At 40.0% G+C, this 14,591-nt stretch overlaps 1 protein-coding gene across 4 annotated transcripts; it reads left to right on the top strand.

Annotated features, from left to right (window-relative positions):
• Positions 1 to 389: 389 nt before the first annotated feature.
• LOC149843111 (endonuclease III homolog 1, chloroplastic-like) lies at positions 390 to 14,190 on the top strand. Of its 4 annotated transcripts, none has more exons than XR_016431112.1 (12): positions 390 to 519; positions 609 to 721; positions 2,140 to 2,200; positions 4,080 to 4,148; positions 4,779 to 4,897; positions 6,671 to 6,737; positions 6,877 to 6,968; positions 8,711 to 8,848; positions 8,940 to 9,044; positions 9,358 to 9,441; positions 13,197 to 13,377; positions 13,921 to 14,190. XR_016431112.1 is itself a non-coding variant. In XM_090001692.1 (11 exons), the coding sequence occupies exons 1-11, from the start codon at positions 441 to 443 to the stop codon at positions 13,963 to 13,965; spliced, it is 972 nt and encodes a 323-aa protein (XP_089857818.1). In that variant the 5' UTR covers positions 390 to 440; the 3' UTR covers positions 13,966 to 14,190. The 4 variants fall into 4 exon arrangements, 1 of the variants encoding a protein (XP_089857818.1); XR_016431113.1 differs by lacking the exon at positions 13,197 to 13,377 and adding an exon at positions 9,574 to 9,775; XR_016431114.1 differs by lacking the exon at positions 13,921 to 14,190 and adding an exon at positions 9,574 to 9,775 and having other exon boundaries at positions 13,197 to 13,321.
• Positions 14,191 to 14,591: the final 401 nt, after the last annotated feature.

Below are 14,591 nucleotides of genomic sequence, written 5' to 3'. Positions count from 1 at the left end.
GGGATCCATCTAAAAGACGCAGAAACCTTCAATGGTATTTGGGATGCCATTCAACGCATGGATGAACGGCATTAGAGCCAGCTCTGACCTTATACGCACTCTATATAAAATACTTGGAATAGATGATAACGAGTCTGAGATAACAACATACGGCGTGGCTGGAAAGGCACCACGTAGAAATTGCCTACAACTACCCAACTACCACCACCGTCCATCTTTTAGATGGATGGTGCTCAACACAAATCACTTCCATATAGAAATGCAATCCCAGTAAAAACATGAAACGGCGTACGATTCAAACTCTTAGTTAAACAAAAGACTTTGAATTAAAGTATTTAACTAATTAATTGAATTTTTTCGTCCTTTTCATCACAATGCCTGTGGCCTATTGCCTTGGTAGCTCCCTCGTGCCAGCGGCACGCTCGCTTCTCGCGCTCGGGATGTCGATGAGGACGAGGAGGCGTGCAGCCAGCGCCGGTTTCGCCACCCACCCTTCAACCTCTAATACAAATGAAGATTGTATCTCCCATACCCATGTCGTTCTTCTCGAACTAGTTTTGGTTTTTCAGTACTCTTGCTGATGGTGTCTTCTTTGTTTTGGGTGGAAGATGCCAACGGAAGCCAAGAGACGAACAGTCGAGTGCGTGCGAGCAGGAAGAGAGTAAAGACAACAGTGCAAACATCAACCAACAAAGTGCAAACCGAGTCTTTGAATAAAAAAGTAGGAACCATCCTCTAGAATGTTGTTTGTTTCTTCTGTTATTGTTTTGTTGGTTTTCTTTACGAGAATACGAAGTTTTTGGGTGTTTTTTTTTCTTTTTTTTCTAGTAGGGTTTATGGGTTTCGTTAGGCTTGCAACAGTGGTGAAAATGTGTGTGTTTTCTGTTGTTTCTTGGTCTGTGGGTTTGATTGGGGTTTTCTGGGCTTTCTAAGGTTGATTATGGAAATGTAGCCTTTAGGGGGTTATAGTTTTGTCTGTTCTCTCTCTCTCTCTCTCTTATGTGGGTAATCTATATGCTGTTTGGCGTATTGCCTGTAGTTGAAGGGGCTATTTATGTGAATGTTTGATATTGGATCATGCTATGTGATCGTATTTTTCTTTTCTTTTTTTCGGTGATGTATACATTTTCTGACTTTTTTTTTTTAAATTTTTACTTTTGGGAATGAATGTAAGAATTTCAAATTTGCGAGAAAATGAAAATAAGTATCTGGGGTACAGCACTACGTCAGTTTTCTGATGAGGAAAGCCATAACCTTTAGGACTGTTTGGGTGAAAATTCATTAGAATTTAGATTGCGAAAATGTACTTATTAGTGGTGTCACATGCATACTATATGATATTCATATTTTCATGAAAGTTTTTATTAAAAATTGTACATATGAGTATTTCTATAGGAGTTACAATGAAGTATCCCTATGGCATAGTTTATGACTTTCAAGAGCATTGCATAAATTCGCGATGCCTATTGTCAGTGCAGGAGTCTTTCTCAAAGTATCCATTACTTTGTAACTTTTAATGAAATGCGAGTTGAAAGTCAACTTAGTAACTTGATTGTATTCCTTCCCTCTGTTCATTACACCGCCACTCTGACTGTACTTATACTGTTCATCCTCTCTGTCTGTTACAAGTGTAATTTCATGTATAAATGAGCTAATATATAGAACCTTTTGATAAACTGAATTTAGGTTAGCGTACTTTTTCTATAGAGGACATGCCCATCATGCAGTGTGAAGTACAAACAAGGGAATGATAATAGAGCACTCACCTTTAGATAAAAGGAAATATGAATTGAAAGATTGTTATGGACTCTTGAATAAGATACAACCATGCAGGCCTGCTTCCTTGGTTATTTTCTATTATCATCTCATCAAAATTGATTTTGTTGCCTTCATACTACTTTTCCTCTCATGTTTCCAGAGGGTTAGGAAATCTAGTGCAACTGACAAACTTTGTGAAAGACTGGTTGCATTTATTTTTGCTTGTCATTGTTATTCATAATATTCTTTTTGTTCATGTGATTAGGTCCACAGGTTATTCTTGACACTCCTATAATAATGCAAGTATTTTAGCGATGACAATTGTCTTAGTGTTTTTCTGGATTGTAATTTGATGTTTTTTGTTTCTTCTAATATGTTCAGCTTGACAACCCACCTGAGATTGAAGATTTTGCGTTTATCAAGGCCCGGAGATCTACTTCAAGTATAACCAATTGCTGTAGTCATTTATGTGGAAACTGACCATTTTCATTTATGCTTTACGAAACTTAATGTGTGCAGCATGCTTTGTTTGCCTTGCAAATTGGTTATTCATTTGTCTTGACTCTCAAAGTTTTCTCAATGCATATTGTGCTTTGAGCTTTTAGTTGGAGGATATAAACCTATATTACCTTGGAACCGGACTAGCAAATGAAGCTATGAAATGAATTGAGCCTCTCGAGCTCTTCTCAGGCTCATATATTTATGAAATGGTAGGAGGCTCCAGCCTAATTGTAAGCTCGGTGGCTTAAACAAGCTCTTGCTCAAAGATGGGTTTGAGCTTGTTGACGCGCTTTCAGAGTGTAGATATATTATATTTGTTCTCAATTTCCTTTGTGACAAAAACAACACATTTGGTGTAATCATGTTTCAAGGGTTCAAGCCCCATTCTTTCATCTTACATGGGTATAAAAAAGAATGATTTCTCAAAACTGGTAAAGGGTCCCAACTTCACCTTGGACAGTCCAGGTTTTGGCTTGTCTGAGCTCATGTGCAGACCTTCATGTAGTTTCGAAAGGAAGGATCTTAACCTAAATGCTCTAAAAGAATAAAATGCAGAAAAGAAAACAAAGGCAAAAATTAGTAGGGAATTACAAACAGAAAAATGGTAATGAGGTTCTTAATCCAATGAAACCAAGATGGATCTCCCAATTTAAACTGATTCAAATGAACTTTTAGAAACACTATTCTCTTAAAACGGTCAAAAGCCCTCTAATAATAACCAATATTTCCAGCACGTGTTGCACAAGAAAATCCTGTTGTTATGACAAATCTATTCTCAGAAACGGAGAAAGGCATTAACCAGTGTGGCCCTTCTTTCCATTTCGTGGCTTCCTTTTTAATTGCTTGTAATGTTTGTCTATGATTGATTGGTTGTGGTTAGCTTAAAGAGTTTGTTGTCATTTTTTGCTAGGCCAACTGTCTTGCTATCATGCATAGTAGCAACTTCAGCTTCTCGAGTTCAATCTTTTTTTTTTTCCCTGCCATTGGAAACTAGGTCAATTATTGTATGAAGTTGCTTCAAATGACCCCAAGATTGGGAAAATAAATAGTAGGAATTGATAAATTTGGATTCCGTTGTATGGATGCTCACTAATTTCCATAGCGATTATGATTCCTTCTGTATTTGTGGGTAGGGCTGTCAAAATGGTCAAGGCTAGGTTCAGGTATCTACTATATGCAAAGGTAGATTGTATCTGGGAGGGAAAAATAAGATCTAAATAAAAGTTTGTTAGCTATTCTCTGTTTTCTTTTCTATATTCTTGTAACTGATTGTCACCATAAGCATATTATTGAAGCTTGTGAAATAAGGGGAAAGAATATATTTTTGATTCAAAGAGAAAATATGATGCAGTGTGCTGGACACTTCTCTATTACTTCCAGCCAGCTGTGCTACTGTTAGATACATGTCAGTCAGCCAAGAAACTGACACTCCTTGGACGAGGAGAAAATATGCTGCAGTGTGCTGGACACTTCTCTATTTCTTCCAGCCAGCTGTGCTACTGTTAGATACATGTTAGTCAGCCAAGAACCTGACACTCCTTGGACGCTTGACATCATTAAGTTAACACAGTGTGTGCCACTTGACACCCCACATGTTGTTTGGTACTTGGTAACATAGCTAGCTGTTTCTGCATGAGTTTAACCTTAAGCTTCTTTTGGTAATTGGATCAAGGCATGCATATTGTGGTTAACTTTATCATTTTTGCACATAATTACAAGTATCTAGATGATTTAGTTATGAAATATAGTTGCATGTATTATAAGACCATCAATCAATCTTGCTTCCAATTGAAAGTTGTTTGCATAATATGCTTCTGCAGGCCAGGTAGCAGTTTCATCGGCTTCTCCCCTTCTGAGAAATGGGACCGATCTCTCCTTCAAGTCAAAAGGTACTTGTTGAGAACACATGAAAATGCTATTTGCAACCTACAGTTACTATATGCTTGGAACTGGAGATTTGGAAGTTGAGAATTTGTTGGATTGGGGGAATTAGGAGTTAACCTCCTGTTGGAATTGCCCAGGAATTCTACACAAACTCCAGCCACATGAAAAATCAACAGGGAGTGGGATACTGTGAAAAAATGAGATTTGCATTTGATTTCTCTTGGTCAGGCAATGGATATCTGGGAATTGGAGGTTCTGGATGTTGCATTCCCCCATTTCTCTGTTTCCTAATGGCTAAATTGGTAATTCTAATTGAGAATATGTATTTCTCACCATTTCCATTATGCAAATTCTCATATGGGGAAGATCTGTCATCTGGAAAGTTCTGATAAAACTTCCTTTACAATCCAATCTCTCGCTGAAACACTTTCTAGTGCTTTAGCATGGCCTTCTTACAAAGCCTGGAGAAGTTACTGGAACCATATGTTACGATTATGCATGGTGATGTAATTAGCAACACTTTCCTGCAAGTAACAATTATGTAGTGCATGGTGCCTAACTTGGAAGTTGCACCTCCATCATGCATTTATTTCAATGCAGTGGAACCACTCCATCATGAGTTCCTTTCAATGCAGTGGAACCACCTGCTGATTGGGAGGAAGTACTGCAAGGGATTCGGAATATGAGAACTTCTGAAGATGCTCCTGTAGACTTGGTGGGATGTGAGAAAGCTGGTAGCTTTCTGCCAAAAAAGGTACTGCACATACATCTGTGAGGCATCATTGGGTGGACCATTAATCTGGGCCTGGTTCTCCCCATTTGGCCCTGAATATCCTCGCTCAAATTTCTATGAAACACTTTTGCTCTTTAGGCTTCTTTTCTTACTAGGAATTCATTGTACTTCACTTGAATGATTGGTGAGCTATCTTCCTCATTTGTGCACTATTACTTGAAATCTTAAACTGTCCTTGATAGCTGATGGATGCCAATTTTGACTTGTGTCAACATAAAAGAAAAAAATGGGGATACTTTCTGCAGCACTAGAATAGTTTACTATCTATGTCACAGGGATTCGGCTAACCAGGTGCCGCACCTGCGTCGACGCGACGCGGGTGCGGCACCTGGTGCGGTCAACCAGACCCTGGGTGCGGTCAACGCTCCCAGGGTCATTTACGTAAAAAAAAAAAGACGTCGAGGGAGGCTCGCCTGAAGAAGAAGAAGACAACGAGGAAAGAGAGAGGCGAGAGGGAACTCACCTGAAAGGGGGTCGGAGGGGGGGCTTGCCAGACGTGGAGCTTGCCGGAAAACGAACGGAAGAGATGGAGCGTGCGGCGGGGGGGAGAAGGCGAGCGAGGAGAGAGAGTGAGCAGTGTGGGGGAGGGCTTCACGAATGAAACCCTATACCCTGCGTGCTTATTTAAAGCATGTTTTATTGGGTTTGGATCCGGGTCGGACACGGATCCAAACCCGTTTTTTTGACGCACCTCCGCACCCATGTTTTTTTAAAGTGCCGCATCCCCACACCCATGTTTTTTTAAAGTGCCGCATCCCCGCACCCGCACCCGCACCCGCACCCGCACCCGCACCCGCACCCGCACCCGCACCCGCACCCGCACCCGCACCCATGTGACATAGTTTACTATCTTTTTAGATGTTTCCTTTGAGTTTTGTAAGGAAATGCAAATGTGGATGTCTTGTTTTTGCTGGTAAACCTACTAAGATTCATATGCAGTCCATTTATGTTCAGGCATATCTTTAGCATTGGGAACTTTGATAGTTGTCACAAAAAAATGGAGTCCCAAGAAGAAGACATTCTTATTAAATGGACTAGGTGTTTTGTCATGTTGGTCCATTGGATAAATGAACTACAGTGAACTTTTCATGGTCATACTTGAGAATGCCCTGACCAGTCTTGACGTACAAATATTGACATTGTTGTATCACATAAATATTTTTTTACAATAAACTGAATATATGACTCATTAGTACTCTGATTCAAGATCATGAAAAACAAAATAATTTTGGATGTTTAACTCATCAAAAAAAAGAAAAAAGCTGCTTTGCAACACCCAACAATTTATGATGAAGTCAATAATATGCATCAAGAAGGCGATATACAGGGCTGAGAGATCACCTTCCAGGTAGCATTGTTGAGATACTGGATTTTGGTTTCCATGATTGATCTTGATATATTTGTCACTTTTTATTTGTGAAAAATTGTTATGGCCCTTGGGTTGAACCCACTTATCCTTTGAAGCTGATGAAGTAACCAAAGCTCATTCTACTGTTATTAATGTCACTTATTTCTTTTTAATGTATATAGATAAGCAAATCAATTAGAAAATATTTGGCTGCTTTATTCTACCGATGTTATGATGATCACTTTACATATGAAGACAGCAATTGTAGCTTGCATATACATTGTTACTATAATGTGTACTAATCCTACTCGTATACTTTTCCATTTTGCTATAGTTCATCTTCTTCATTGTTTCTCTGAAATAACAGAGAGCTTGATTTATGCTAGGAAAGGAGATTCACTGTTCTCATATCAGCTCTTTTGTCAAGTCAAACCAAAGATGCTGTTACTGATGGCAAGTACCACTGACCTAAAAAGATTTAGATGTTTACATTTTCTTCAGCATCTTCATTGTGCTCCTTTTTTCCATTTCGCTAACCAATTTCTGGTTTAGATACTAATACTTTAATCCATGTGTCCAATTAGGAGTGCAGGAGCTATTCAACGACTTCATCAGAATGGTCTATTGAGTGCTGATGCAATTGCAATTGCAGATGAATCAATTCTTAGAAGCTTGATCTATCCAGTATGTCATTGCACACTAGTTAATAACCACACATTTTGAAAAAGATACAGCATGTTGTAGAATAATTATGAATTTAGCAGAATACTTGAGTGTATAATTTGTGATGTATACTGAAATTTTATTGTTCATTGCTTAGTAAGAATAAGTCTACAAGGACGTAAAACTAGATAGGGACGTAAAACTAGATAGCTGGATGGTTAGGTTGCACTGTCACAACCGAGTGGTCTCAGATTTGAATCTCATGGATCTACCCCCAGCTAGGGGTGAGGTGTCAACGGATTGGGTTTGGTTGAGGCCCAGGTGGAACCAGACCTGGCCCTGATTTTCGGGTATGGTATCGGGTCCGGATCCAGGTCTAATCAGACCCACCATAAGAGAAACCATACCCAGACCCAATAAAAACTATATGAACCAGACCCGGGCCATACCCATTACCCGGTAAAATAATATTTTTTATCATTTTTACATTGAAAAATTGCAGGTCTTAATTGTAACTTGGGTCGGGCCCGGGTCTGGTATAAAATTTCACAAACTATACCTGGCTCCATGTATTAATTTGGACGTTCGGGTCTGGACCCGCGTCGTAATCGAGTCTTCTTATTTATCACCATACCTGGACCCTATAGGGTTTGGTACGGGTCGGGTCTGGGTAAACCTGACCCATTGGCTCCCCTACCCCCAGATTGACTATAATAAAAAAAGAGGTCTATAAGCTTTGGTGACACATGCTCATTGAATGGTGCTTCAGTTAATTTCAATCAGTTTATAATGCACATCATCATTGACAACTGTGTAAACTTAACAGCCTCTATCTGTGCTGCTCTTTGCTTTGGGGTGTGTTGGATGCTCAAGAACAGTGCAATATCCTACCCTATGTGTTCTATCCAGATCGGTGGGTGCACCAGATATGTTCTTAGTAGGTTCTCAGCATGGGCAGTGGTGGTTTACATTATGGAGCAAGCTCCCACGTTTTTGTTACATTTTCATCCAAAATTGGCCCTTGCTAATGTTGCCTCTTTGGGACAAAGATGCCCTTCGGTTGTGCAGTTTCTACTCCTGAATTTGAGCTTATGATTCTGGGGCATATTCTCCGTTCTCACCTTACACTCAAACGAAAATTTGCTTATAGAATCCCATGCTTCTGGGCTGCTCATTATATGCTTCCAAAGCAAATGTGAACCTACTATTACTGTCTGATCAACCCATGAATATAGGAGACCACATAGTCTATCAGAAGTTTACTGACATTTGATGTTGGCATTCCTACATTTATCCTTTTACTTACAAGTCCCATCATTATTTCTAGTGCTTGTAGCATCTGCAGATTTCAGGAAACAAGAATTAATTATGCACATTCATGCATGTATATAATGAACAGGGTTGATCAACTGTGTAACAATTTCTACAAATCGCATCTCTTTGAAGTTTCCATGTTGAACAATCATCCATACAAATGATGTCAGGATTTCTATTAGTTGTGGTTTTCTGCTGTTATTTTACTCTTGGCTCTCTATAGAATCACCAACCCTGATAATTAACTATGCAAAAATATTTCTGTTAAATTCCATTTATGCATTTATTGCATGGATCATGTAAAATGTTTTCAGCTATTGCTATTGACTACCATTGGAGACCGTGGCAGCCGTTGAAAGAACCAAAAACTGTGCATTGTTTTTCAGCAAAATTGTTTGTATGAAATTTACCAAAGGGAAGACCTATGTCGATGCTTTTCCTCTAAACAGGTGGGATTCTACTCGAGAAAGGCTGTTTACATGAAAAAAGTTGCTGAAATTTGCCTCTCAAAGCACGGAGGAGATATTCCCAGTTCTTTAGATGAGTTACTCTTGCTTCCAGGGGTTGGCCCTAAGATGGCTCATTTGGTGAGTTCTATTTTATTGTCTTTCCTTATCCTTAAAAATCAAAATCTTTTAATATTTCTGATATGTGTTGCTTTTTCCTCTTGCTGCAAAGGTCATGAATGTTGCATGGGATAATGTTCAAGGCATATGTGTAGACACCCATGTGCATCGTATTTGCAACAGGCTAGGATGGGTATCAAAGCCAGGCTCAAAACAGGTGCTATATTATACCTATATTAATATATAAAGGAAACAAGTTTGGACAGTTATAGACTTTGTTTATAAGAGTTAAAACATCCCTTCATATTTTGTCATTCTTCATGTTTCAAACTCATGGACAAAATTGTCCCAGAAAAGTATTTACACCCTTTATGTTCTTTCTCTCTCATCCTATGTAAGCATGAATTTTCACTAGCACACTATAATAGATCTAGTATCTGATAAAGTAATTTCTTTAAAGTGTTTTATATGTGAGGATATTTGTGCTGATTTAAACGAGATGGTGATTTTCGGAATTTCTTCTTTACCAGAAAACATCAACTCCTGAAGAAACACGAGTGTCATTGGAATCTTGGCTTCCGAAGGAAGAGTGGGCTCCAATAAATCCCCTATTGGTTTGTAGACTTCCCTTTGTTCTTCATACTTTTGACTTTTTCTTTCTTCAAAAGGTTGTGATCTGACAAGAAAAACTCACCTTACTAGTAGTCTAGCATTCTAACATGTATTTTGTCTCCATAACTTTGCAGTGAAAGTTCAAATTCATAATCTGTATGCTGTCATCTAGCTATTCATTGTCTTACACTCACGAGCATTAATATTTTCAGAACAATACGGGTCGCTAAATCTTTACTGCAGATGCTGAGTCTATCCATGCATACCTAAAAAAATAACTTCTTTGTGCCTTTCTTTCTGTTTGGCAAAACTTTTTGGCTACATATTCTACTCAAGGTAACCAGCTAAAACTGAAATGTTTGACTATTTCTTTATTATTCTGAAGAAATTTTCATTTACTCCCATGGCATTTAACTTTCTTGCTGTTCGTATTGTTCTCTTATTAAAGTGTTATCACCATAACCTTGTTGAAAAGCCATGAACTCAGGATCTGTGACAAGCTTAAGGGTATATGGTTGGACTCTTGAAATGCATGTTAGACAAAAACAAATAAATTTTTTACCATGTTTTGCCAGTTTTACCCATTTGGTCTGTTTTTGCCAGCTCCCATGTGTGAGTTGACATATTTTTTGGGAGTAAAACATGGGAAAGATAAATTAGATTTTATCTAATTTTATGGAAAATGCATTCTATCCGGAATGCATTTCTCCCAAAAAGTGCATCACTCCCTTAATTCATGTTTTGTAAATTGTTTCCCATTGCTCAGAGATTTATTTGATGGATGAGAGCGGTGTTGTTAAAAACGCACCTCAAGGTGCAAAAAGCGTGCCTCGCCTCGAGGCGAGGGCCTTTTTGCCTTGAGGCGCACTTAAAAAGCGCAAAACCATAAAAGCGTATGCCTCATGCGCCTTGAGGCGAGGCGCGCATTAAAAAATTGGATGGGCCCGGACCCGAGTCCGACCTAGACCCGGACCCGAGTCCGACCCAAACCCGGACCCGAGTCTGACCCAGACCCGGACCCGTATTATCGAAGGTTCGAGAGAACCTGTCTTTAAAAAAGACACAGGCGCCTCGGGCGAGGGGCTAAAGCCCTCGCCCCTTCTCTCTCCATTGTGTCCCCTCTTGTCCCCCGTGTCCGCTGTCGTCGGCCACCACCTGCCGCCGGTCATCGCCTCTTCCACCTTCTTCTTTCCTCTGCTGAGAAGGCGTCGGCGACCCGCCAGCCACCACCGTCTTCTTTTTTCTGTTGCGAGGGCGCCAGCGACTCACCGCCACTGCCGTCCGTTTCGGCGACCTCCGCCGCCTTTCCTCTGCTTTTTCCAGTGACGTCGGAGTCGCCGCTGCCAGGTAAACCCTCTTCTTTACTTCTTCTCCGTGAGAGGTCGACCGACAGGGGGCAGAGCCCCCTGTCGTCGCCTCTCGTCGGCAGGGGGTTACCCCCTGCTTTTCTTTTGGGGTCGACTGATAGGGGGGCGGTGCCCCCTGTCGTCGCCTCTCGTGGGCAGGGGTTCCCCCCCCTCTGCTTTTCTCTCTTGGTCGATCGATGTCTCTTTCTTTTTCGGTAGGGGGCTCCGCCCCCTGTCGCTCACCTTGTCGTCATGCAGGGGGCTTTGCACCCCCTGTCCTTGCTTTGTCGGCAGGGGGCTCCCCCCTCCCCCTGCCATTTGTCTTGTCGACAGGGGGGCTCTGCTCCCCCCTATCCTCCTTGCTTTGCTGACAGGAGGCTCTACCCCCCCTGCCATTTGCCTTGTCGACGGGGGGCTTTGCTCCCCCTATCCTTTTTGCTCTGTCGACAGGCAGGGGGACTCCTCCCCTGCCTCTTTCTTTGGGTCGACCAGCAGGGGGGCGGAGCCCCCTGTCGTCACCTCTCGTCAGCAGGGGGCTCCACCCCCTGTCGCTTTCTTTTTCGGCAGGGGGTTTTGCCCCCTGTCACCTTCTGTTCGGCAGGGAAGGGGGCTCCACCCCCTGTACTTGTGAGATCTTGTGATTTTGTTTGTGAGTATTGTGCTTGTATTCTTGTGAGTGCTGTATGATTCAATGAGGATATTTGTAGTTGGGACCACTTCATTATGATTTGATGTATGGGTCATCTCTGTTCACTGTATCAATACTGTTCTTTTGGTGAGCTTAAAACATTTAAAACTTTACTTATGTAATCTTACTAGTAGGTTGTTATTTACTCTTTTTTGAGATCCTGCGCCTGGATCTGTCTTGCTTCCACTCTTGATTTCATTTACTATAGTCAGATGCTCCATAATATATTGGCTATTCTTGCTTCATAGTGATCATAAGTTCAAGTAATTGATTGTACATGACCAGACATTTGACCTGAACAAAAAGTGCCGCTACTTGAAGTATTCAAATTTATGATACAAACTGTAGAAGGATGTTAGATATTCTACATACTTTCTAGTGGTTGTTGGGTCTGCTTGGTCGAAGCTTTCAAATACTGATTCCCACTTGCTTGCACCTGCTTCCATGGTTTTTCTTCCATTGCTTGTTTCTTGATGAAGAAATGGATTATTTATGCTACTCTAGGCATTGGAACTGCTCATATTTTATTTCTTAGATACTTACATAGATCAAGTTGCATTAATGTTACTTTTACATGTTAATCTCATATTTTTTCCGTATTTATTTGAGATTTTTTATTTCGTGTTGGTTGGTGCTTCATCAATAAAACATTTCTTATTTATTTATAATTTTAGATAATTTTTATAGTTTTTTTAAGTTAAATTTTTTGTTTTTGAGGCTTACGCTTTGCACCTCGAGGCTTACGCCTCGCCTCAGATTTTGGTGGAGCTCCTCGCTACCCCTCAACGCTTTTCACAACACTGGATGAGAGTACTTATGCAATGAGATTTTTCTAAGCTTTAATTTCTACATGCTTTCTGGTGTTCTCATACTGGTGTGAATGTTGAGCAATCTATACTATAGTGTCATGTTTTCCTTGTTTTAACACAAATATTAGGTTACAAATTTTGAAAATGCTAGCAGGCTGTGAACCATTTGTCAACTAATCGATGGTTTGAGAATTAAATGTGTGAGTTGATCTTTAGTTTTTTCATACGTTAAGTTCACATAAACACTGCAGGTATCTTAATGATTTCTTCTAATTTATCAGTGAACTTCTATGTGAATACTGGAAAAATATTTAAAGGTTAATATACTTGTTTATTCTTTTCTCAAACACTCGCACGGCTTCTGTGTTGATTTTCTATTGAGAGTCAATTATATTAGTCCAAGTTAATTTTTCTTTTATGTTCTCTAAGGGCACGTTTGGAAGATAGAAAAGCTCTCATAGGAAAGGAAAGTTTTTGATATGAGAGTTTTTGATATGAGATGTTTTCCAAAAGAAAGTTTTTCGCTTGTTTATGTAGCATGAGAAAAACAGAGTGGGAAAATATAAAAAAAATGAGCGGAGGGTGGTGGTGAGATGGATGGTGGTGGTGATGGTAGTGAAATGTGGTGAGATGGGTAGTGGGGAGTGTAAAAATAAATTTTCTCTTGTTTGAAAACATTCCTCCACCCCCCCATAGAGGAATGTTTCCTATCAAAAAGTGTACTTTTTAGAAAAACTCTCAGCGAAAAAGTCTCTTTTGTTTGGAAGGGTTGAAAAATTCATACTGATTTTCCATTTTGCATCTCTTTTCCTACATTTTTCTCGCTTCCAAACATGCTCTAAGTGTATACCTGAAATCTCACAAGGATGCATAGGCCATCTCTTTCTCTGTAGCTAATCTCTGTGTTGCTGCAGGTTGGGTTTGGACAGACAGTCTGTACTCCTCTTCGTCCAAAATGTGGGTCATGTCTTGTAAATCATAATTGCCCCTCTGCTTCCTTGGCCAGAAATCCAAGTCTGAGCAAAAGATAGTGATTGGACCTTCTTTTGGTGGAAGCCTATGTTTTGAGCTTTCTGGGATCACCAGTTCTTAAAGGTGATTACCATTTCTGTTGATTCTCCATTAATTCTAACTCACAATAACATGCCCTCTTGTTCAGAAGGCGTCATTTAGTTTCATGGACCCAATTTCGGACTTCCACAGGACTATGGCCAAGTTTGGCCTCGGGTCACCAAATGATTTTATCTTTAGGATTTATATTTCATTACATTGCAAATTTTCTATTTTTTATTGTTTTTCCATAGAGAAAATATTCGTTTTATTTTCAGGCAAAGCATTATACAGATAATAAAACTAATCTTGATTAGTGAAAAGAAACGCGTGTCTTGACATATTTTCATATTTTAACTGTAACAAGAAACAATTGCTTACGAAGATGAGCTAGACATGCATGTGCATGGCATATTCAGAGTCGTGTATGCATCCTCTCTGCTATCATGACAACCACATTGTGCACGAAGATGGAGGATGGTCAGGCATGTCACTAATGCCATCTTGAAATTGCAGTGATTATAAAAGTAGCTTTATTTGAATGGGTGAAAAAAAGTTACTGATGAAAAATCTTATGTTTTCATTCAGGTTCAGGGATGCAGGAATGTTCGTTTTGATGGGCAGCACGAATAGAAAAATCTGAAGTGGTTCCTTTTTTGGGTATTTTGGTCATTTTTTGTATTTATAGAGGGTTACATTTTATAACATTGCAGATGTGTAATTGTATATCTAGTACTCTCGAAGAGTAATTTTGTCACATTAAGCCTACACTCTCAAAGATCGGGTTCTAGTGGAGAAAAAGGGGAGAATGAAGTCATCCTAAAATGTATTGTTGGCCAGGTAAATTGGACAGTTTATGGTCTATGCAATACATGGTTAGAGTTGCTGCATCTTTCCCAATAGCCAGTTTAAGCCTTGGACTCTACCGGACAGGACACTCTGTTCAGTTCTCTGCTGTCTGTGATTAAAACGCACCTTAATGCCTTTCATTCATGGAGGCACTATTACCATCAATTTGTTTTCTCAAGGTTTCAATTCCATCCGTATTGAGAGAAAGAAGGTTTCTCTTGCCAAGTTTCTTCTGAAATGAAACCTGGGGGATAACCTTCCGAACGCAAGACCCCATATGGTTATGATAGTGCGACCTCATCATCCAGCCATCTCATTTGACCTGGTTTCTCTTTCTCGGTCAAACAAACAACATATGCGGTGGGTGTTTGGGAAGGTGGTGCTCCTTGGTCACCGGAATTGAAGCATAA

The sequence above is a fragment of the Nuphar pumila genome, chromosome 3 (genome assembly GCF_984573655.1).
Source record: "Nuphar pumila chromosome 3, dmNupPumi1.hap1.1, whole genome shotgun sequence".
Classification (NCBI taxonomy): domain Eukaryota; kingdom Viridiplantae; phylum Streptophyta; class Magnoliopsida; order Nymphaeales; family Nymphaeaceae; genus Nuphar; species Nuphar pumila.
Note: the sequence above shows the minus strand (reverse complement) of the source record. Positions and strands in the feature narration are given on the sequence as shown.

What these genes read in the sequence shown, in the direction of transcription:
- LOC149843111 (XM_090001692.1), top strand. Translation starts at nt 441, where the DNA reads ATGTCGATGAGGACGAGGAGGCGTGCAGCCAGCGCCGGTTTCGCCACC. An exon ending in CAAAGATGCTGTTACTGATG is followed by an intron (nt 6,738 to 6,876) that starts GCAAGTACCACT and finishes TTAGGAGTGCAG; the next exon opens with GAGCTATTCAACGACTTCAT. An exon ending in CTCCAATAAATCCCCTATTG is followed by an intron (nt 9,442 to 13,920) that starts GTTTGTAGACTT and finishes GTTTTCATTCAG; the next exon opens with GTTCAGGGATGCAGGAATGT.